The sequence below is a fragment of the Tachyglossus aculeatus genome, chromosome 23, assembly GCF_015852505.1.
Source record: "Tachyglossus aculeatus isolate mTacAcu1 chromosome 23, mTacAcu1.pri, whole genome shotgun sequence".
NCBI classification, from domain to species: Eukaryota; Metazoa; Chordata; class Mammalia; order Monotremata; family Tachyglossidae; genus Tachyglossus; species Tachyglossus aculeatus.
Window position 1 is genome coordinate 29,151,470 of NC_052088.1, and position 22,976 is coordinate 29,174,445.

The following is a 22,976-nucleotide window of genomic DNA, read 5'->3' on the forward strand; positions in this document are numbered from 1 at the left end:
TCAAGTGGTTTGTAGAAAACAAAAACCATTCATCTCAACCAAATATCCCAGTTCACCCCACTGTCTCCTCAGGCCCAAGCCTAGTCCAGGATAAGAACTTTCACAGCCTGATAGGGCAGCAAAATCCCGTTGCAATCAATCAATCAATTGTACTTATTGAGTATTTACTGTGTGCAGAGCAGCGTACTGAGCACTTTTTTATGGTGATTGCTAAGTGTTTACTATGTGCCAGGCACTGTTTAAAGGGCTGAGGTAGATACAAGGTAATCAGGTTGGACACAGTCCCTGTCCCACATGGGGCTCACTGTCTTAATCTCTGTTTTCCAGATGAGGGAACTGTGACACTGAGAAGTGAAGTGATTTGCCCAAAGTTATGCAGAAGACAAGTGGCACAGCGGGAATTAGAACCCAGGTCCTGACTCCTGGGTCTGTGCTCTATCATGCTGCTTGGGAGCATGCATTATAACAGACACATTCCCTACTCACAGTGAGATTACAGTCTAGAGCAGAAGACAGACAGTACTAGAAATAAGTGAATGGACTTAAGTGTTATGAGGTTGGGAAAGGGAGGTGAAATGCAGACTTAGGCTCCAAATACAACCCAGTTCACTTTGGTCTTTACCTGGGAAATGGGGGATTTTCAAGCTATATGTTTCCAAGCAAATCCTCTTCTTAACAAGGGTGGCCCTTTCTATTGTTGCTTCCCAGTGAATTACAATTTCCATAGAAGACTAAACGCTGCCAAGCCCCCCTGCATCACATGGGAAGTCTTCACTTGGGAGGGTGAACAGGGATTGCTGAGGGTAGTGAATGCCCACAACGGGAAGGCACGATGGCTCATTCTAGATTGGGAAGGGCTCATTTCAGTGCCTTTGAGCTGGGACCTGGGTTCGAATGCTGACTTCATCGCTTACCTGCGGTGTGACCTTGGGCGAGTCACTTAACTTCTCTGTGCCTCAGTTTCGGCAAATGTGAAATGGGGATTGAATACTAAGACTTTGAGCCCTATGTGGGACCGGGGCTGTGTCCAGCCTGATTAGGTTGCATCTACCACAGCACTCAGAACAGTGCTTGACATATTGTAAGCGCTTAACACCATAAAAAAGTACATATTCAGCCCCTAAATGGACAACCTTCCCTAAATCCTACCATCACTAAATCCTGTCAGTCCCTCTTCACAACATTGTTAAAATCCACCCTTTCCTCTCCATCCAAACTGCTACCACGTTAATACAATCACTCATCCTATCCCTTCTGAATGACTGCGTCAGCCTCTTTGCTGAACTCCAAGCCTCCCATCTCTTCCCACTCCAGTCCATACGTCACTCTGCTGCCCGGATCATTTTTCTTCAAAAATGTTCAGGACGTGTCTCTCCATTCCTCAAGAAACTCCAGTGGTTGCCCATCCACCTCCGCATCAAACAAAAACTCCTTACCTTTGGCTTTAAAGCAGTCTATCACCTCACCCCTTCCTACCTCACCTCGCTACTCTCCTACCACCCAACTGCACACTTTGCTTCTCTAATGCTAAACTTCTCACTGTACCTCGAACTGATCTACCTCGCTGGTCACCCCTTACCAAATTTTCCCTCTGGCCTAACATGCTCTCCCTCCTCAAATCCGACTATTCCTCTCCCCCCGTTCAAAGCCTTATTGAAGCCACATTTCCTGGAAGAGGCCTTCCCTGACTAAGCCCTACCTTTCCTCTTCTTCCTCTCCCTTCTGCATCTCCCTGACTTGCTCCCTTTCCTCATCTTCCCTCCCAGCCCCACAGCACTTATGTACATATCTGTCATTTATTTATTTATGTTAATGTTTGTCTCCCCCATCTAGACTGTAAGCTCACTGTGGGCTGGGCATGTGTCTGTTCATTGTTGCAGCGTGACTCAGTGGAAAGAGTATGGGCTTTGGAGTCAGAGGTCATGGGTTCAAATCCCAGCTCCACCAATTGTCAGCTGTGTGACTTTCGGAAAGTCACTTAACTTCTCTGTGTCTCAGTTACCTCATCTGTAAAATGGGAATGAAGATGGTGAGCCCCACGTGGGACAACCTGATCACCCTGTAACCTCCCCAGTGCTTAAAACAGTGCCCGCTGTTGGGTAGGGACTGTCTCTATATGTTGCCAACTTGTACTTCCCAAGCGCTTAGTACAGTGCTCTGCACAAAGTAAGCGCTCAATAAATACGATTGAATGAATAAATGAATGCTTCGCACATAGTGAGTGCTTAATAAATGCCATTATTATTATTACTGTACTCTCCCAAGTACTTAGTACAGTGATCTGCACACAGTAAGCGATCAGTAAATACAATTTAATGAATGAATGAATGAATGAATGAATGAGTCCTACCCTTCTCTTCTTTCCAATTAGAAGAAAATGCCACCTCCTTCATGAAGGCTTGCCACATTAATCCACCTGGCTCTGATCACTCTTTTAGCCTTTAGGAACAGGATTATTTATTCTTTCGATCGTATTTATTGAGCACTTACTGTGTGCAAAACACTGTACTAGGCACTTGGGGGAATAAGATCTCTTTGCAATAGGTGTATTTATTCATTCATTCAATCATATTTATGGAGAGCTTACTGTGTGCAGAGCACTGTACTAAGCCCTTGGGAAGTACAAGTCGGCAACATATAGAGACGGTCCCTATCCAACAACAGGCTCACAGTCTAGAAGGGGGAGACAGACAACAAAAGAAAACATGTGGATAGGTGTCAAAACCGTTATTTATGTTTTCTGCTGTTTCTGCTCTTTGGCATCTTTCCCTGTTGATTTGATTTTGACCTGCAATATTCTGAGTGTTATTTCTGCAACATGCTTATTGCACTTCAGGCCCCAACGAGAACACAGACCGACAGGAAGAAGAGAAAGCTAGTGGCCTTGCACAAACCACTAACAGTAGAAGGAATTCCTTTGTGCAGGTTTTTGGGGATACAGTGTCTAGCTCCCTTGTTAGATTGTAAGCTCCCTGAGGACAGGGACTAATGTCTCCTATCTTTACTAGACCCGTGTGTGGGAGTGCTCAGTACAGTGTTCTGCACACAAAAGAGAAGAGAAGCAGCATGGCTCAGTTGAAAGAATGAGCTTTGGAGTCAGAGGTCATGGGTTCAAATCCCGGCTCCCCCAAATGTCAGCTGTGTGACTTTGGGCAAGTCACTTAGCTTCTCTGTGCCTCAGTTACCTCATCTGTAAAATGGGGATTAAGACTGTGAGCCCCCCCGTGGGACAACCTGATCACCTTGTAACCTCCCCAGAGCCTAGAACAGTGCTTTGCACATAGTAAGCACTTATTAAATGCCATTATCATTAGTATTATTATTAAAAATATTCAATAAATATTCCTGATGATAAATATTAGAGTTTTTAAGAAATGGAGAGCAATAAGAACATAAAACCATGAACTACGTCATCCTGGGTCAGGCTAATGTTCATCTAGCTTTTCTTTTTTTTATTATTAGGGGCATCAAAGGTCCCCATGGTAAGAAAGGTTCATCCAGTTCTTCTGGTACAACAAGGAAGAGTGCTTGTGTCCACCCAGGGCTTAGTACAGTGCCTGGTTTACAGTAAGAACTTAACAAATATCACTATTATTATTATTATTTCAACTAGGAAGTCAATCAAACAATGGTCTTTATTGAGCCTTCCCTAAACCCTAAATACTATCATCACTAAATCCTGTCAGTCCCTCCTTCATAACACAACTACAGTCCACCCAGGCAAACTGCTACCATGTTAATACAATCACTCATCCTATCTCTTCTGAATTACTGCCTCAGCCTCTTTGCTGGCCTCCAAGCCTCCCATCTCTCCCCTCTCCGGACCATACTTCACTCTGCTGCCTGGATCATTTTTCTTCAAAAATGTTCATGACATGTCGCCCTACTCCTCAAAAAACTCCAGTGGTTGGTATTTATAAGAAATCCCTGAAAATATGGAAGTTTGAGATTGTTGTTGAAGAGCTTCACCCAACCCACTTCCAATGTGAGCCCACTGTTGGATAGGGACCGTCTCTATATGTGGCCAACTTGTACTTCCCAAGCGCTTGGTACAGTGCTCTGCACACAGTAAGTGCTCAATGAATACGATTGAATGGATGATAATAATAATGATAATAATGATGATGGTGGTTGTTAAGTGCTTTCTACATGCCAAGCACTATTATAAGCACTGGGGTAGATACAAGATTATCAGGTTGTCCCATGTGGGGCTCACAGTCTTAGATCCCATTTTACAGATGAGATAACTGAGGCACAGAGAAGTTAAGTGACATTTATTGAGTGTTTACAAGGTCCCTGCCCACAAGGATCTTCAATCAAGAGTGGGGGAAGCATTCAACGTGTCCAACACCACGCACATATATACAGACCATTTCTTCCAAAACGGTGACCATTTTTTTCCAAACAGGTTCAGGTCTCAGACCAAGGTTCCCTAATTCCATAACAACATACCAAAAAGTGAAAACATACAGCAAGGCAAGACTGAGTGTACCATCTAACTGTAATTTTCAAGACTCTCTCAGTATCTCACCCGCTAGAAGGTGACCTCATCATGTGCAGGGAACATGACTGCTAATTCTGTTGTACTGCACTCTCCCAAGCGCTCAGTACTGTGCTCTACACATAATAAGCATTCAAGAAATACCATTGATTGATTATTAAGAAATCATATCTATGATAATCATCTTCCATCCCCCAGAAAGCTCTGCTAGGCTGAGGATTTACAAATGAAGCCAACATTACATTTTTTTCCCAATTATTTTCCAGCATTCTAGGAGCTGAGGAAGAAAATTGGCAGCGATTCTAACATTTAGCATTCTTTGATGGGCTTAGACCCAAACCACATAAACAGCTTAGAGAGCCACAGACAGATAACCAGACCCTCTTCAGTTTCAAACTCGAGCACTGCGATGCTTGCCCTGCTACAGTAGCAGCCTCTCAGTGTGGGCTCAATTAAACAAACGAAGCAATTCCCTCTGAAATACCAGAAGGACATCTTCGTGGGAAAATTTCAGCAACTCAAAAAAACTGCTTCTAGCTCCCTAAGCTCACTCATCCTCCTTCATTCATCCATTCAATCGTATTTATTGAGCGCTTACTGTGTGCAGAGCACTGTACTAAGCGCTTGGGAAGTACAAGTTGACAACATATAGAGACGGTCCCTACCCAACAGTGGGCTCCCATTGGAAGTAGGTTGGGTGAAGCTCTTCAACAATAATCTCAAGCTTCCATATTTTCAGGGATTTCTTATATTTTTCAGAAGCCCATGGATTGCAATAATATTTCCAACTGCACTCTCCCAAGCGCTTAGTGCTCTGAACACAGTAAGTTCTCAATAAATAGGATTGATTGATTGATTCTAATTCTCTATTGAGTAGCACTCTAGAAATTCATTCATGCATTCATTCGCTCGTATTTATTGAGCCTTTACTGTGTCCAGAGCACTGTACTAAGTGCTTGGGAAGTACAAATTGGCAACATATAGAGATGGTCTCTACCCAACAATGGGTAGACAGGGCTTCAGTACAATGAGAAGAAGTTGGAGCAGGGACCACAGGACTCAGGGTTAGAACCTGCATGCTGTGCGACCTTGGGTGAGTCAATTAACTTCTCAGATTTCTCATCTGTAAAATGGGGATTCAACCTGCTCTCCCCTGCCTCCCTGCATCTGATCTGATTATCCTGTGAATACCTCAGCACCTGGTAGGTATTAAGCGTTTAACAAATACCACTGTAAAACTTACCACAGTAATTTTTCACGAGTCTTTCTCCTTTGTCAGTGAAATGGAGCTTTCATTACCCTCTAGTTCTGTCCGGCTGAGTTTATTTTTCAAGCAATTTGTATCTTCTATTTTAAGCAACTTGGTTAGGATCCACTTGTTATTACAAATGTGCTTTCCAAGTTTGGCTACAAAGTTTAAGGTTTTCTTGTAAAATTAGACCCCCAAGGCAGTTCCTGATGAGAGAGCCCAAGGCAATGGCTCTGGATAATTTAACCTCAAACAAACAGGCCAGTACAGTCTGGGCCTGGTGAATAACTCCATCCTGTTTCTTCCTTCTTACTCTGTGTCCACCATCTTTCTTGGATTTGAATTAGATGACCTCTCAGCAGAATTTAGTCAGCTCAGAATCTTGTTGGTGTGTTCAGTGAAGAACTTTCCTCTGCTACTGCTTATAATAACAATAATAATGATGATAATGATGGTATCTGTTAAGTGCTTACTATGTGCCAAACACTGCTCTAAGCATTGGGGTGGATACAAGGTAATCAGGTTGTCCTACATGGGGCTCACAGTCTTAATCCTCATTTTACAGATGAGGGAACTGAGGCAAAGAGAAGCTAAGTGACTTGCCCAAGGTCACACAGCAGACAAGTGGTGGAGCCGTTCTGCACTCTGTGTTTCTCTAATGTCAACTTACTCCCTCTCCCTCGATCACACCTATCTTGTCGCTGACACCTTTAATCAGTCGATTGATCAGCCCTATGTATTGAGTGCTTACTATGTGCAAAGCATTGTTCTAAGTACTTGGGAAAGTACCACAGAACAGAGTTGGCAGACACGTTCCCTGCCAATAATAATAATAGTACTTGTTAAGTGCTTACTATTCATTCATTCATTCAATCGTATTTATTGAGCACTTACTGTGTGCAGAGCATTGGGAAGTACAAGTTGGCAACATATAGAGAAGGCCCCTACCCAACAACGGGCTCACAGTCTAGAAGGGGGTGACAGACAACAAAACAAAACATGTAGACAGGTGTCAAAGTGGACAGAACAAATAGAATTAAAGCTAGATGCACATCATTAACAAAAAAAATAGAATAGTAAATATGTAGTAAATATGTACAAGTAAAATAAATAGAGTAATAAATCTGTACAAATATACATATATACTATGTGCTAAGCACTGTTCTACGTACTGGGGTAGATGCAAGCTAATCAGTTTGGACACTATCCCTGTCCCACATGGGGCTCACAGTCTTAATCCCCATTTTACAGATGAGATAACTGAGGCCCAGAGAAGTTAAGTGACTTGCCCGTAGTCACACAGCAGACACGTAGCAGAGTCGGGATTAGAACCCAGGTCCTTCTGACTCCTAGGCCCAGGCTTTATCCAGTAAGCCACGCTGCTCCCAAGGATCTTACCGTGCACAGGGGGAGACAGACCTTAATATAACTAAATGAATTACAGATATGTACTTCAATCAATCAATCAATCGTATTTATTGAGCACTTACTGTGTGCAGAGCACTGTACTAAGCGCTTGGGAAGTACAAGTTGGCAACATAGACAGTCCCTACCCAACAGTGGGCTCACAGTCTAAAAGAGTGGGCTCACAGTCTGTGTGGCTGAGGGTCAGGCGAATGAAGGCGTCCAACCAAGGGACTCCTTGCCTATTTCCTCCCTTCAGCTTGGAACCCCATCCTCCTTCATTACCAACGGTCCACTTCGCTCTCCATCTTCAAAACCCTCCTAAAATCACCTTTCCTCCAAGAGGTTTTCCTTTTGCTCTCATTTCCATCATCCACCCTCCTCATTTTTCATTTTATCGTATTTATTGAGCACTTACTGTGGGCGAGCACCGTACTAAGCGCTTGGAAAGCACAATTTGGCAACAGAGAGAGACAACCCCTACCCAACAACGGGCTCACGGTCTAGTGATAAACGTTGAGGGTTCTTGGGGGGATGCTCTGGCCTTCCCAACGCCTCTTCCCCAAACCCGGCCGAACCTGGCCTCGCCCTTGCCCCCCATCTGAGGAGTCCACGAGGGCCCCATCCCACCGCCCACCTCCCGCCGGCACTTACTCACTAGGATGTGTACCCTGTAAGCACTTTGATGCTTACCCCAGCCCCACAGAACTTATGTACATAGCTGTATATTTCTACTTTAACCCCTATCGACATCATTTTTTAAGGTATTTGTTAAGCGGCTACTATGTATCAGGCACTGTAATAATAATGATGACATTTATTAAGCGCTTACTATGTGCAAAGCACTGTTCTAAGTGCTGGGGAGGTTACAATGTGATCAGGTTGTCCCTCGGGGGCCTCACAGTCTTCATCCCCATTTTACAGATGAGGTAACTGAGGCCCAGAGAAGTAAAGTGACTTGCCCCAAGTCACACAGCTGACAGTTGGTGGAGCCGGGATTTGAACCCATGACCTCAGACTCCAAAGCCCGGGCTCTTTTCCACTGAGCCACGCTGCTTCTCTGTACTCACCTCTGAGGTAGATACAAGCTAATCAGTTTGGACACGGTCCACATAGGGCACACAGTCTCAACCCCCATTTTACAGATGAGCTAAGTGAGGGACAGAGAAGCCAAGTTACTTTTCCGAATTCCCACAGCAGACATGTGGCAGAGCTGGGATTAGAACCCAGATCCTTCTGATTCCCAGGCCCGTGCTCTAATCACTAGGCCATCCTGCTTCTCTACTTTAAGGTCTGTCTCCCCTGTAGACTGTAAACTCATGGTACATTGTCTACCGACTCTATTGTATTGCACTGCTCCAAGCACTATCATTGATCGTTTGATTGATCGACGAAGGAGTTTCCCGACAGGACTGACAGATGAGCCTTTATCTTGAGACTTTGGCTTAGTGGCCTGGGAGTCAGAAGGACCTGGGTTCTAATCCCGGCTCTACCTCTTATCAGCTGTGTGACCTTAGGCAAGTCACTTCACTTCTTTGTGCCTCATCTGTAAAAGAGAGATGAAAACTGTGAGCCCCAAGTGGGACGTAGACTGCGTCCAAACTGATTACTTTCATCTAGTGCAGTGATTTGTACAGTGCCTGGCACATTAGTAAGTGACTAACCAATACCATTTTTTTTAAAAAAAGCAGAAAAATAGGAAACTTTTTCAAGGACATTTCCAAAGCCTTAGCTTCAGTCTCCTGCCTTTCCCCTGACCATTCATTCAATCGTATTTAGTGAGCGCTTACTGTGTGCAGGGCACTGTACTAGCTGTGTGCTCTGCACACAGTAAGTGCTCAATAAATATGATTGATTGATTGATTGATTGTTTGGGAGAGTACAATGCAACAATAACCAGCGACCTTCCCTGCCCATGACGACCAGCACGTCAAATACGGAATTCTCTTTCAGACTAAACAGAAGCCGTTCCAGCTACACCTTCACACGTGTAACTTCACTCATGTACAAGGACTTGCGTCTGTAAACAGCAGAGCAGACAGCACTTAGTGAATTGGTGCCAAAAGCACAGACTAGTTGAATAAGAGAATTCAGATCCACCGTCTAAAGCTGAATAATCTCCAACTTTCCCCCCAACGGTGCATTTCATTGACAAACAGAATTAGGCTACTAAAAATCCCAGCTAGAACTTTAGTCAGTGTCTGCTCCGTAGCTGTTGGGCCTTCAGAGGTTTTTCTGGAAGAGGGCTGTTTTCATTAACTCTTTCTAGCTGAGCATTTGAACGGCGATGAAAAAGGAGAAAGCTCCCTTTGAGTTGAAGCTTCAATATGCAATGAATTAAAGAAGATTCTTTTGCGAAAGCCTCCTAAAGTTGTCTTGCATTTCTTAAATCAATCTGCAGCACATAATCAGTAAGACCATATCGTTTAAACTGAAAAATCTTTACTCCTACATGCACCCTCAGCCAGCTGTCTGCCATTATCGGCTGTAACTTAACACATGCGTTTCAGAAGTCGTTAAAACTGAGTTCGGGCTAACGAACCTGTACTATTAAAATCTGTGGAGAGAAGGGACCTCAGTCCAGCAAAAAGGTACTCGATTTTGCATGAAATAGCGTGCAAAATCAGAGGTTTTGGAATCTGCTCGGTTTGATTTTTGAAAAGGAAAGAATGTTGTACCTAATATCAGCATGGGAGTTTCAAACTGAACTTCTTGTGGGACTTTGGGCAAGTCACTTCACTTCTCTGGGCCTCAGTTATCTCATTTGTAAAATGGGGATGAAGCATGTGAGCTCCATGTGGGACAACCTCATCACTTGTTGTTAGAACAGTGCTTCACACATAGTAAGTGCTAACAAATGCCATCATTATTTTAGCAACCAATTTAACAGTGTGTAATATACATATATATGTATGTGTATATTTATATATATATATATATATGTACAATCATTCATTCATATTTTTTGAGTGTTTACTGGGTGCAAAGCACTGTACTAAATGCTTGGAGAGTACATTATAACAATAAACAGACACATTCCCTGCCCACAGTGAGCTTACAGTCTAGATATACATATGTGTGTGTGCGCGTTTATTTAGTGGTATTTGGTAGGCACGTATATGTTCCCAGGCACTGTTCTAAGAGCTAGGGTTGATACAAGAAGCAGCGTGGCCTACTGGAAAGAGCACAGGCTTGGGAGTCAGAAGACATGGGTTCTAATCCTGAGTCGGCCACTTGTATGCTGTGTGATCTTGGATAAGCCACTTAACTTCTCTGTGCCTCAGTTGCCTCATCTGTAAAATGAGAAGACTGTGAGCCTCATGTGGGACAACCTGATTACCTTGTATCTATCCCAGCGCTTAGAAGAGTTCACAGTCTGGGCACACTTCATCTCCCACATGAGGCTCACAGTCTTAATCCTCATTTTACAGATGAGGTGACGGAGACACAGACAAGTTACGTGACTTGCCCAAGGTCCCACAGCACACGCAGTGGAGACGGGATTAGAACTCAGGTTCTCTGACTCTTGGGCCCCTGCTCTTTCCATGCTGCTTCTCACTAGGCCATGCTGCTTAAAGGACATACATATTCTTTAAGGATGAGGATTTCATTATTTCATCTCTGCACTTTCTCATGCACAATTCCTGGAAAAAAATGGGGTGGGGGAGGAAGGGGAAATCCAATTTTAATATGCATTTCATTTTTGAATTGGGAAACTTAAAAAATGTGTATTTTTCTAAAGGAGTAAAAATTCAAATTCAGTCCAAAAAGAAAACAGCTTCCTGTAAAAGGAAAAATTAGGAGATGAATAGAATTCTGTGAGAATACAAGCCTATCATTTTCCAGTTAACTTTAGTGGAGTTCAAATTCTTTACTAAAAATTTAACTCAGTTAATGAGTGCACATTGAAGTTTCTACCCAAACCTTCCCGGAATTCCTTCTTGTGCCTTGGGTATTTGTGTTTGGTTTAATTTGATTTTCAAATTCTACTCCAAAACACCTCCTTCTTTAGATCCCAAATCTGTTAATTTTGAGATTTTGAAGAAACCCACTAAAAAACATGGGATGGAAGTATACTTTTCACTTCTATTATTTACTCTACATATAGATTTCAGGAGATGCCGGTACTTGTCTCAGTTTTCGCTCTGGGCAACCGTGCAATGAATGGACCCCTCGAGGGAGAAAAGGGCTCCTCTATTAGAGGCGAATGAAGCCAAATGGCTTCCTAAATAGAAACCGGTGTTTGCCTCAAAGCCCGTTGCGTGTGCTTTCAGAAGTGGGGTGACGTTAAGAAAATAGTCACACACGGCTTCCCATCTTCAAGGGTAATGTTCCCTTTTATCCAATCTGGTGGAATTCTGGGTACCACTTAAGTGCATCAGATTTATGCAGGGTGTGGGCACACTTCTTTTTAATTCAACCGGTCCTTGATTATCTGTGGAAGTGAGGCGCAGGAATAGCACGGCTCACTGAAATCCACAGATGATTCAAATCACTTAAACCCATCATTCGACTTCCCTTCCCAACACATTTTTTTCAGAAGCTGGCAAGCAGAAGAAAAATCACCAGCCTTTGAGTTTCATCTTCTTTTCCTTCACCTCTGATGAAGGTGCCAGAGAAGAAGGGAAGTCATCCAAAATTAATAAGAACGGTAAGAACCATAATGAAATGTGATATTTGTTAAGCGTTTACTATGTGCCAAGCACTGTGATCAGTTCAGATATATGCCTTGTCCCCCATAGGCTTCATTCATTCATTCATTCAATCATATTTATTGAGCGCTTACTGTGTGCAGAGCACTGTACTAAGCTCTTGGGAAGTACAAGTTGGCAACATATAGAGACGGTCCCTACCCAACAGTGGGATCACAGTTTAGAAGGGGGAGACAGGGAACAAAACAAAACATATTAACAAAATAAAATAAATAGAATAAATATGTACAAATAAAATAGAGTAATAAATACATATATATACATATATATATGTATATACATATATACAGGTTCATATACAGGTACATATATACATATATATGACACATATTAGGCTTCAGCCTAACGGGAAGGGAGAACAAGTTAATTCCCATTTCACAGATGTGGAAACTGAGATTCAAAGAAGCTAGTGACTTGTCCAGGCAAGTGGCAGGTTCAGGATTAGAACCCATATCTCATGGTTTATGGTGATGGGTTCATGGGGTAATGAGTTCTAATCCTGCCTCTGCCACGTGTCTGCTGGTTGACCTTGGGCAAGTCACTTCACTTCTCTGGGCCTCAGTTCCCTCATCTGTCAAATGGGGGATAAGACTGTGAGCCCCACGTGGGGCCGGGACTGTGTCCAACCCGATTTGCCTATATCCACCCCAGCGCTTAGTACAGTGCCTGGCACATAGTAAGCACTTAACAATACTATAATTATCATTATTATTATTATCATCATAATTATCATTATTATCATTGTCTCCTGCCTCCCACTAGGCCATGCGGCTTCTCTGAGAGTAAAAGCTAAAGGAAAAAGAATCACAGGAACTGGATAGTTCACAAACTAGATAAATAAGGGTTGGCTGCCCTGTGTAATTTGGAATTTCCAAACTTCACCCAGAAGATGTCTCTCTTTTCGCACTTTTATTTTAGCTCTTCAATGTTGCAGATGGCTAGGACCAAAGGATCACCAAGATACATCCTCCAAACCCATTTCAGTAATTGACTGGCTGGAGGGAAAGGGGAAGAAGGTCACATATTGATATTATTAGTAATAATAAGAATAATAATAATAGTTTCTGCTAAGGGCTTAATGTGTGCCAAGCACTGTACTAAGCACTGGGGTAGATAGAGGATAATTGGGTCCCACATGGGGCTCACAGTCTAAGTAGAAGGAAGACAGGTATTGAATCCCCATTTTGCAGATGAAGAAACCGAGGCACAGAGAAGTGAAATGACCTCCCCAAGGTCACAAAGCAAGTATGTGACCGATCTGGGATTAGAACCCAGGTCCTTTGACTCCCAAGCCCGTGCTCTATCCACTAGGCCACACAGCTTCTCTATTTCTCATACTGAGTCTGAATGTCATTAGTTCCTGAAGCTCTTTACCTTACCAATAGGAAAGAAATGGCAACCCAAAACGTCCGTCTTCAAAAAATAAGACCGGCATTTGGCTTGGACTCCTGAAGTCCTAGAATCCTGATGGGATAATAGGATTGAACCACGGGTTCTCCAAGAAAGAGGACTACCACATTCTAGTCAAGACCCTTCACATAAACTCACCCACAGTTTGAACACAAGCTCTTCAGTGGACCAACGAAACAGGAATTACTCCACAACGGTCACACGACTGTGCTCTTAGATTGGGAGCCCCGTGTGGGGCAGGGACTGCTCTGACATGACTGGATGGCCTAGTTAGTAAGAGCAAGGGCTTGGAAGTCAGAGGTCGTGGGTTCAAATCCCGGTACTGCCAATTGTCAGCTGTGTGACTTTGGGCAAGTCACTTAACTTCTCTGGGCCTCAGTTGCCTCTACTGTAAAATGGGGATTAATGCTGTGAGCCCCCTGTGGGACAACCTGATCACCTTGTAACCTCCCCAGCACTTAGAACAGTGCTTTGCACATAGTAACCACTTAATAAATGCCATCATTATGTGTCTTAGTTACCTCAGATATAAAATGGGGATTGAGACTGTGAGCCCCATGTGGGACAACCTGATCACCTTGTATCTACTCCAGCGCTTAGATCAGTGCTTGGCACATAGTAAGCACTTAACAAATACCATTATTATTATTATCATTATTATTATTATTACCCCTGCCTCCCTCGACAGTGCTTAGCACAGCGCTTGGCACAATGTAAGCACTTTAAAAATACCACAATTATTGCTGCTACTAATATGGCTGCCTAACTCATAGAGTCAATCTGAATAACGGAGAACGAAAATTCCGCTTTTGAATACTGGAAAATCTCTTACTCTCATTGGAAAGATATATTACAAACTATATTACCAAAGTACTGTCCCTTGAGAACAATTAGGCGTCACAGAGCATCGCTTGACAAGGAAATGATTGTTGTCGGAACTCAAATGAACATAACTTTTTGTATGTGTGTATCAATTTTACAGATGTGGTAACTGAGGCACAGAGAAGTGAAGTGACTTGTTCAGTGTCATACAGCAGACAAGGGGTCCGCGGACAAGTGGAGAAGCAGCGTGGCTTAGTAGAAAGAGCATGGGTTTTGCAGTCAGAGGTCATGGGTTCAAATCCTGCCTCTGCCAATTGTCAGCTGTGTGACTTTGGGCAAGTCACTTCACTTCTCTGTACCTCAGTTCCCTCATCTGTAAAATGGGGATGAAGACTGTGAGCCCCCCCGTGGGACAACCTGATCACCTTGTAACCTCCCCAGTGCTTAGAACAGTGCTTTGCATATAGTAAGTGCTTAATAAATGCCATTATTATCTTCTAGACTGTGAGCCCGCTGTTGGGTAGCGACCGTCTCTATAGGTTGCCAACTTGTACTTCCTAAGCGCTTAGTACAGTGCTCTGCACACAGTAAGTGCTCAATAAATACGATTGAATGAAAGGGGTGGACCTGGGATTAGAACCCAGGTCCGTCTGACTCCTGGGCCCATGCTCTATCAACTAGGCCATGCTGTTTCTGCACTGTAAGAATTCACCGTGATTCCCCATACTGATCCCATTATCTGGTCATTTCTCAGAAGAGATGAAAGCACAATAAAGAGCATATGTAACTTTAAATCTTATCTCTTGACCTCCAGATGGCCAACTACATGACAGGTAGACTCTTCCCTCAACTAGTTTAAATCCCACCATTAGGAAGATATTTATGGAATGGAGCACTGCTGTAATTTTACAGAGAACATGGGAACAAAAATAACTAATCTGATTAATGCTGGTTCCCCATTTAAGGACAAACAATATATGGCTAAACTTTCTGAATTCATAACAGACTTAGGGAAGGCAACATGAAATGGAGGGCTTTTTTCCCCCCAATCTTTGCTGCCAAGACCATCTCTGGCTTCAAAGTCCATAGTTGTGCAAAGATATTCTCTCTCTCTCCCTCTCCCTCCTCCCTCTTTCTCTCCTCTCTCTGCCATACAAGAAGTCTTTGTGTACACTTGTGTGTCCTCAGATTTTTTTTTAGATTGTAAACTCCTCTGAGGGCTGGGATGATGTCGATTAACACTATTATATTCTCCTCGGCACTTAATATGTGCTCTGCACAGAGTAAATGCTCCAAAAATGTAGTATTGATCCATTTTCCCTCTAGAATATTCTGCCCCAGATAGGATAAGGATTATCTTTCAGTCCCTCCTCATTCAAAAGTAACATGATGCATTTGATCACATTCCAGGTTAGAAGGGAGATGGCTACTCCTTAGCTTTAACGGAGCTGTTGACAAATGCAGGAAACCAAGAGGAAATCAATGCCTGTCCCATTGTGCCTGAGGGTGAAGAGTAGCTTGCGACTTAACTTGAGAAGGAGAAAAGAATCCAGAGTAAAATATTCCTTTAAGCTTCATCTTTGTTCATCCCACATATAAGGTATTAAACTGAACTTCACCTGGCACGCGTAATACTTTCGCAATTAGAAACCAGACGGCTAAGATGAAGATGTTTTGAGGAAGACAGAAGCTGTGCAACTATATTTGCCAAAGAGAAAGCAGTTCCACATTAGGATCTAAAATAATTTCATTCACAATTTACCTTTTGGACATTTCTGACCAGAAAACCCAGTTTCATCAGACTTTGTAATATGAAACCTTCTGTAGATAAGATGCAATATAACAATTGTACGTTTTACAGCAGAAAAATCAAATTGGTTCCAGAAACCAAGTTTACATGACAAATTATTTAGTGGCATTTCTAAAACTGAGAGGATTGATTGAATTATTTTCCATTATCCATGATAAGAAAACTAAACGGGCATCTGGAATGTGCCATGGACATTTTGCTATCATTTAGTTCTTTGGGAGGGGGAGTTGAAATCTCATTCTATTCTTTGCCCTGTAACCAGTGCGTAATCTTGTAATGAGATGTAGAAAATGCAAGAGGTCAGAGAGATTTTGTTTGGGGAAATATTCAAAAATCATTCATGCGTGACTAAGCATTTTCACAGACAAAAACGAAAGAAATTTAACAAGCTACTTACCGAATGGGAAAAAGCATATTTTCCCCTAAAAATTCAGTCATTCATTTGGATTTATTTCTACCATTTGTTATGTCCAGGAAATTTGCAACTTAAAACTAGGACAAACCACCTCACCTGCCTTAAATAACACCTTAAAAAATTTGTTCTGTCTTCGACAGAGCATGGATAAGCATTATTTTCAGGGAGGCTTTTGAAGTATTAATGGAACATAGCACGGAGAAAAATTCCAACAATCATGGAACTGCGTTGACTGAAACCAACCTTCTGGAATCAGGAACAAGTTAAATATCAATCACACCCGCCAACCAAAATCTTAACAGTCACCCCGCTGAAATACATAGTGAGCGAATATTTTGCAGCTATCACCCGAAAAGCGTTGAGAAACTTTGCTTTTTTTTTCTTTACTTACAGTCTTTAAATACAAGAGCTGGATCTCTATGAGGCAGGACTTGAGCAATTATGTGTTTCAGGGACTCCAAGGTTCTGTCCATATTGGGGCTGCCTGTTTGCGAAGTCTGTCTGCACAGAACCTCTTCATGCCTGAATTATTCGAGTCCTGAGCTGAATTTGGGCAGCTCATTGATGCACAGGATTACCAAGGAATCCCTTTTAGCATCTGCCAATCAGGCATTACCCCGAACCAAAAGCTCCCAAAGGGATCCTCCTCTTCCTCCTCCTCCTCCTCCTCCTCCTCCTCTGCTCACTTATCTTTGTTGTAGCCTGAGTGAATTAAACAGGCTGACAGGCAGACTTCTCCTGCTACCTTCTGGGAAACACACCCATCTACAGGCTGACTGGAGAAACAATTTGGGAGAAACCCTCCGGCTTTGCAACCTAGGCATGGACCGAGTTCCACTGATTGGGATTCCTGCAGAGTGGAGGGGATTTTTAAAAAAAAAAGAGTTCTATTTCCCTCCCACTCTGCCCCAGGAGGTAGAGAGCAGAATGGAAATCTTCTTAAGGGATTCCAAATATCTCCGGGTGCGAGCTTGCATCATGCAAACATCTCTGGAGGAAAAAGAGGCTGGCACTGTGGTTCCTAACTCTATCAGAATAATAATAATTTTGGTATTTGTTAAGTGCTTGCCATGTGCCAGGCTGCCTTTGAGGCTGTGGACCACCTCCTTCTCCTTGAAATATGATCTAATCTTGGCTTCGCGGACACTGTTCTCTCCTGGCTCTCCATCCCATCACTTTGGCCGCTCCTAAGCTGTCTTTTCCTCTGCCTCCCACCCTCTAAATGTGGGGGTTCTTCCAGGCTCAGTGCTGGATTCTCTTCTATTCTCCATCTACATACACTCTGGAGAACTCATTTGCTTCCATGGCCTCAACTGTCATCTCTATGTGAATGATACACAAACCTCTCTCTCCAGCTCTGATCTCTCTCCTTTGTAGTCTCACATTTCTTTCTGCCTTCAGGACATCTCTACTTGGATGTCTCACCAACACTTAAAAAGCAACGTGTCCAAAACAGGATTCTTCCCCTTCAAACTCTTGCCCTCTTCTGACTTTCTCACCGCTGTAGACAGCACCACTATCCTCCCTATCTCACAAGCCCCATACCTTGGCATCCTCCTCTCTCATTCAACACTCAAATTGAAACCTGTCCCCAATCCTATCAGTTCTACCTTCACTACATTGTTAAAATCCAGGTTTTCCTCTCTATCCAAACTATGCTGATCGAGCTGATCGAACCACTCGACATACGTCCCTGCCTCCTGTCTCTCCCACACCAGTTATTATTTCATTTTTCTAAAAAACAATTTTTCACATCATTTTTCTAAATAAAAAACTTCAGTCTGCGTCTCCCCTCTCAAGAACCTCCAGTGGCTGCCCATCTAACTCCTCATCAAACAGAGACTCCTTACCAACGGCTGAGAAGCAGAGCGGCTCAGTGGAAAGAGCCCGGGCTTTGGAGTCAAATCCAGGCTCTGCCAACTGTCAGCTGTGTGACTTTGGGCAAGTCACTTCACTTCTCTGTGCCTCAGTTCCCTCATCTGGAAAAGGGGGATTAAGACTGTGAGCCCCCCGTGGGAAAACCTGATCACCTTGTAACCTCCCCAGTGCTTAGAACAGTGCTTTGCACATAGTAAGCACTTAACAAATACCATTATTATTATATTATTATTAAAGCACTCAATCACCTTGCTCCTTTCCACCTCACCTCACTGACTTCCTACTAAAATCCAGCCCACACACTTCACTCCTCTAATATCCACCTAGTCACTGTACATTGATCTCGTCTGTCTCACCGCCGACCATTTTCCCACATCCTCCTGGATATGGAAACTCCCTCCTCCTTTACATATGACGGACCACCGCCTTATCCACTTTCCAAGCCCTATTAAAATCTCATCTCCTCTAAGAGGACTTTTCCGACTAAGTCCTCTTTTCCCTTACTCCTTCTCCCTTCTGTACACTTGGATCTGTACAGAAGCAGCGTGGCTCAGTGGAAAGAGCCTGGGCTTGGGAGTTAGAGGTCATGGGTTCTAATCCCAGCTCCACCGCTTGTCAGCTGTGTGACCTTAGGCAAGTCACTTAACTTATCTGGGCCTCAGTTACCTCATCTGTAAAATGGAGATGAAAACTGTGAGCCCCACATGGGACAACCTGATAATCTTGTATCCTCCGCAGTGCTTAGAATAGTGCTTTGCATATAGTAAGCGCTTAATAAGTGCCATTATTATTATTATCTGTACCCCTGAAACATTTGAATTCCACCCCCTTCTCTGCCCCAAGGCACTTACGTAAATACCTGCAATGTATTTTAATAATAATAATGATAGCATTTATTAAGCGCTTACTGTGTGCAAAGCACCGTTCTAAGCGCTGGAAACACCGTTCTAAGCCATCTCCCCTTCCAGACTGTGAGCTCCTTGTGGGCAGGGAATGTGTCTACCAACTCTGCTGTACTGTCCTCTTCCAAGATCTTAGTACAGTGCTCTGCACACAGTGAGCACTCAATCGCGCTAAGTACAGTGCTCTGCACACAGTAAGCACTAGGTAAATACGATTGAATGAATGAATCAGTACCATTGATTCATTGATTGCATGTTCATTCATTCAATCATATTTATTGAGCATTTACGGGTGCAGAGCACTGTACTAAGCGCTTGGGAAGTACAAGTTGGCAACATATAGAGACGGTCCCTACCCAACAGTGGGCTCACAGTCTAGAAGGGGGAGGCAGAGAACAAAACATATTAACAAAATAAAATAAATAGAATAAATATATACAAATAAAATAGAGTAATAAATATGTACAAACATATATACAGGTTCTGTGGGGAGGGGAAGGAGGTAAGGCGGGGGGGATGGAGAGGGGAAGGAGGGGGCTCAGTCTGGGAAGGCCTCCTGGAGGAGGTGAGCTCTCAGTAGGGCCTTGAAGGGAGGAAGAGAGCTAGCTTGGCGGATGTGCGGAGGGAAACAAGGTGTGGGAGGGAATCAAATGATAGGAAATTGCAAGATGGGACTAATAGAAATAAAAAGGTAACATTTATCTGCTATTCCAAATCACTGTAAACCCGTTGCAGGCAGGGAATGTCTTTATTATTGTATTGTACTTTCCAAGCGCTTAGTAAAGTGCTTTGCACACAGTAAGCGCTCAATAAAATCATTGAATGAATGAATGAATATTTTAAATATATGTTATGGGGGAGGGCTGGGAACATAACTCACCTTTTTATTTCCCGAACAATCGAACTGATTCACAACGCAACCCGTATCTCTCCTCTCCAATCCAACGCAACCATCCAGGGGGTATGAGGTGCCTTCAGGAGCTCACCTCCGATGTGAAATTTGTGAGATTGCTCAAATTCTTGGGAACATCATTAACTCAGCCTGTTTCTGTGATTTTCCGGGGGAAAAAAAAGGCCATCTTGGGAAGGCCTCAAGGGGAAGCAAAACACCCGGTCAAAAAACTCGAGGAAACAGAATGGCATTAAAGTGATTTTGAAACGTCCTAGGAATCCTCCCACTGCAAATACCACAAATAAGAGAAGCATTGTGGCTCAGTGGAAAGAGCCCGGGCTTTGGAGTCAGAAGTCACGGGTTCAAATCCCGGCTCTGCCACTTGTCAGCTGTGTGACTTCGGGCAAGTCGCTTCACTTCTCTTGGCCTCAGTTCCCTCATCTGTAAAATGGGGTTGAAGACTGTGAGCCCCCCGTGGGACAACCTGATCACCTTGTAACCTCCCCAGCGCTGAGAATAGTGCTTTGCACACAGTAAGCGCTTAATAAATGCTATCATTATTGAAGCAGCGTGGCTCAGTGGCGAGAGCCCGGGCTTTGGAGTCAGAGGTCATGGGTTCGAATCCCGGCCCCACCGCTTGTCAGCTGGGTGACTTTGGGCAAGTCACTTCACTTCTCTGGGCCTCAGTTACCTCATCTGTAAATGGGGATGAAGACTGTCAGCCCCCCGTGGGACAACCTGATCACCTTGTTAACCTCCCCAGCGCTTAGAACAGTGCTTCGCACATAGTAAGCGCTTAATGAATGCTAAAAAAAAAATACCACAATAATTATCATTACCACTGAAAGACGAGGGCCGAACCGGGGAAATCCTCATTTTTTTGGGTAGGTGTGAGGTGCCAGCGCCCTCCGGTGGCCACTGTGTAGCACTGCAGGCCTTCTAGTTCCCCGTTGGAAACCCAGGGCAGCTCCTTCATATTCCTTCATTCATTGAATCGTACTTATTGAGCGCTTACTGTGTGTGCAGAGCACTGTACTAAGCGCTTGGGAAGTACAAGTCGGCGACATATAGAGACGGTCCCTACCCAACAACGGGCTCACAGTCTAGAAGGGGGAGACAGACAACAAAACAAAACAAGGGAACAGGTGTCAAGTCGTCAGAATAAATAGAATGAAAGCTAAATTAACAAAATAAATAGAATAATAGTAATAATAATGATGGCATTTATTAAGCGCTTACTATGTGCAAAGCACGGTTCTAAGCGCTGGGGAGGTTACAAGGTGATCAGGTTGTCCTACGGGGGGCTCACAGCCTTAATCCCCATTTTCCAGATGAGGTAACTGGGGCATAGAGAAGTTAAGTGACTTGCCCAAAGTCACACAGCTGACAATTGGCAGAGCCTGGATTTGAACCCATGACCTCTGACTCCAAAGTCTGTGCTCTTTCCACTGAGCCATGCTGCTTCTCTATAATAATAACGGTATTTGTTAAGCACATACTATGTGGCAAAGCACTGTTCTAAGCGCTGGGGAGGTTACAAGGTGATCAGGTTGTCCCACGGGGGGGCTCACAGTTCTAATCCCCATTTTACAGATGAGGGAACTGAGGCACAGAGAAGTGAAGTGACTTGCCCGAAGTCACACAGCTGACAGTTGGCCGAGTCGGGATTTGAACCCATGACCTCTGACTCCAAAGCCCGGGCTCTTTCCACTGAGTCATGAATAGTAAATACGTACAAGTCAAACAGAGTAATAAATCTGTACAAACATCTATACAGGTGCTGCGGGGAGGGGAAGGAGGGAGGTTGGGGGGGATGGGGAGGAGGAGAGGGAAAAGGGGGCTCAGTCTGGGAAGGCCTCTTGGAGGAGGTGAGCTCTCAGTAGGGCTTTGAGTGTAGGGAAAGGAAGGGGACCAAGAACTGACCTTTGAGGAACCCCTACAGTAAGGGGATGGGAGGGGGAGGAGGAGCCCGCAAAGGAGATTGAGAATGAACAGCCGGAGAGATAGCTTCATATTCATTCATTCATTCAATCGTATTTATTGAGCGCTTACTGTGTGCAGAGCACTGTACTTCATATCTAAACACCCTTATTATTATTATTATATTTGTTAGGCGCTTATGGGGATTGACTGTGAGCCCCAGGTGGGACAATCTTGATTACCTTTTATTCCCCCCGGTGCTTAGAACAGTGCTTTGCACATAGTAAGCACTTAGCAAATCCCAACATTATAATAATAATAATAATGGCATTTATTAAGCACTTACTATGTGCAAAGCACTGTTCTAAGCGCTGGGGAGGTTACAAGGTAATCCGGTTGCCCCACGTGGGGCTCACAGTCTTCATCCCCATTTCACAGATGAGGTAACTGAGGCACAGAGAAGTGAAGTGACTTGCCCAAAGTCCCACAGCTGACAATTGGCAGAGCCGGGGTTTGAACCCATGACCTCTGACTCCAAAGCCCGGGCTCTTTTCCATTGAGCCACGCTGCTTCTCAACATCATTAATGTACTTCCCAAGAGCTTAGCACAGTGCTCTGCACACAGTAAGCGCTCAAGAAATGCCATTGAATGAATGAATGATTATGTGCCAAGCACTGTTTTATGAGCTGGGGTACAAGATCATCAGGCTGTCCCACTTGGGGCTCACAGTTAACATGTCTGTCAACATTGTTAAATTGTACTCTTCCGACGCTTAGGACGGTGCTAGACTGTGAGCCCATTGTTGGGTAGGGATTGTCTCTGTTGCCTAATTGTACTTTCCAAGTGCTTTGTACAGTGCTCTGCACACACTAAGCACTCAATAAATACAATTGAATGAATGAATAATCCCCATTTTACAGATGAGGTAAAATAATAATAATGATAGCATTTGTTAAGTGCTTACTATGTGCAAAGCACTGTTCGAAGCGCTGGGGGAGACACAAGGTAATCAGGGTGTCCCAAGTAGGGCTCACAGACTTTATCCCCATTTTACAGACGA

General features: G+C 43.7%; 1 protein-coding gene across 1 annotated transcript in view; it reads right to left on the reverse strand.

Moving 5' to 3' along the window:
- The window catches only part of LIX1 (limb and CNS expressed 1), a 57,391-nt gene extending 40,595 nt beyond the window's left edge, over positions 1–16,796 (reverse strand). Inside the window, exon 1 of the mRNA XM_038765913.1 lies at positions 16,715–16,796. Within this exon, the coding sequence (XP_038621841.1) occupies positions 16,715–16,796 (82 nt within the window). The remainder of the gene's footprint in view (positions 1–16,714) is intronic.
- Between the last annotated feature and the right edge of the window lie 6,180 nt (positions 16,797–22,976).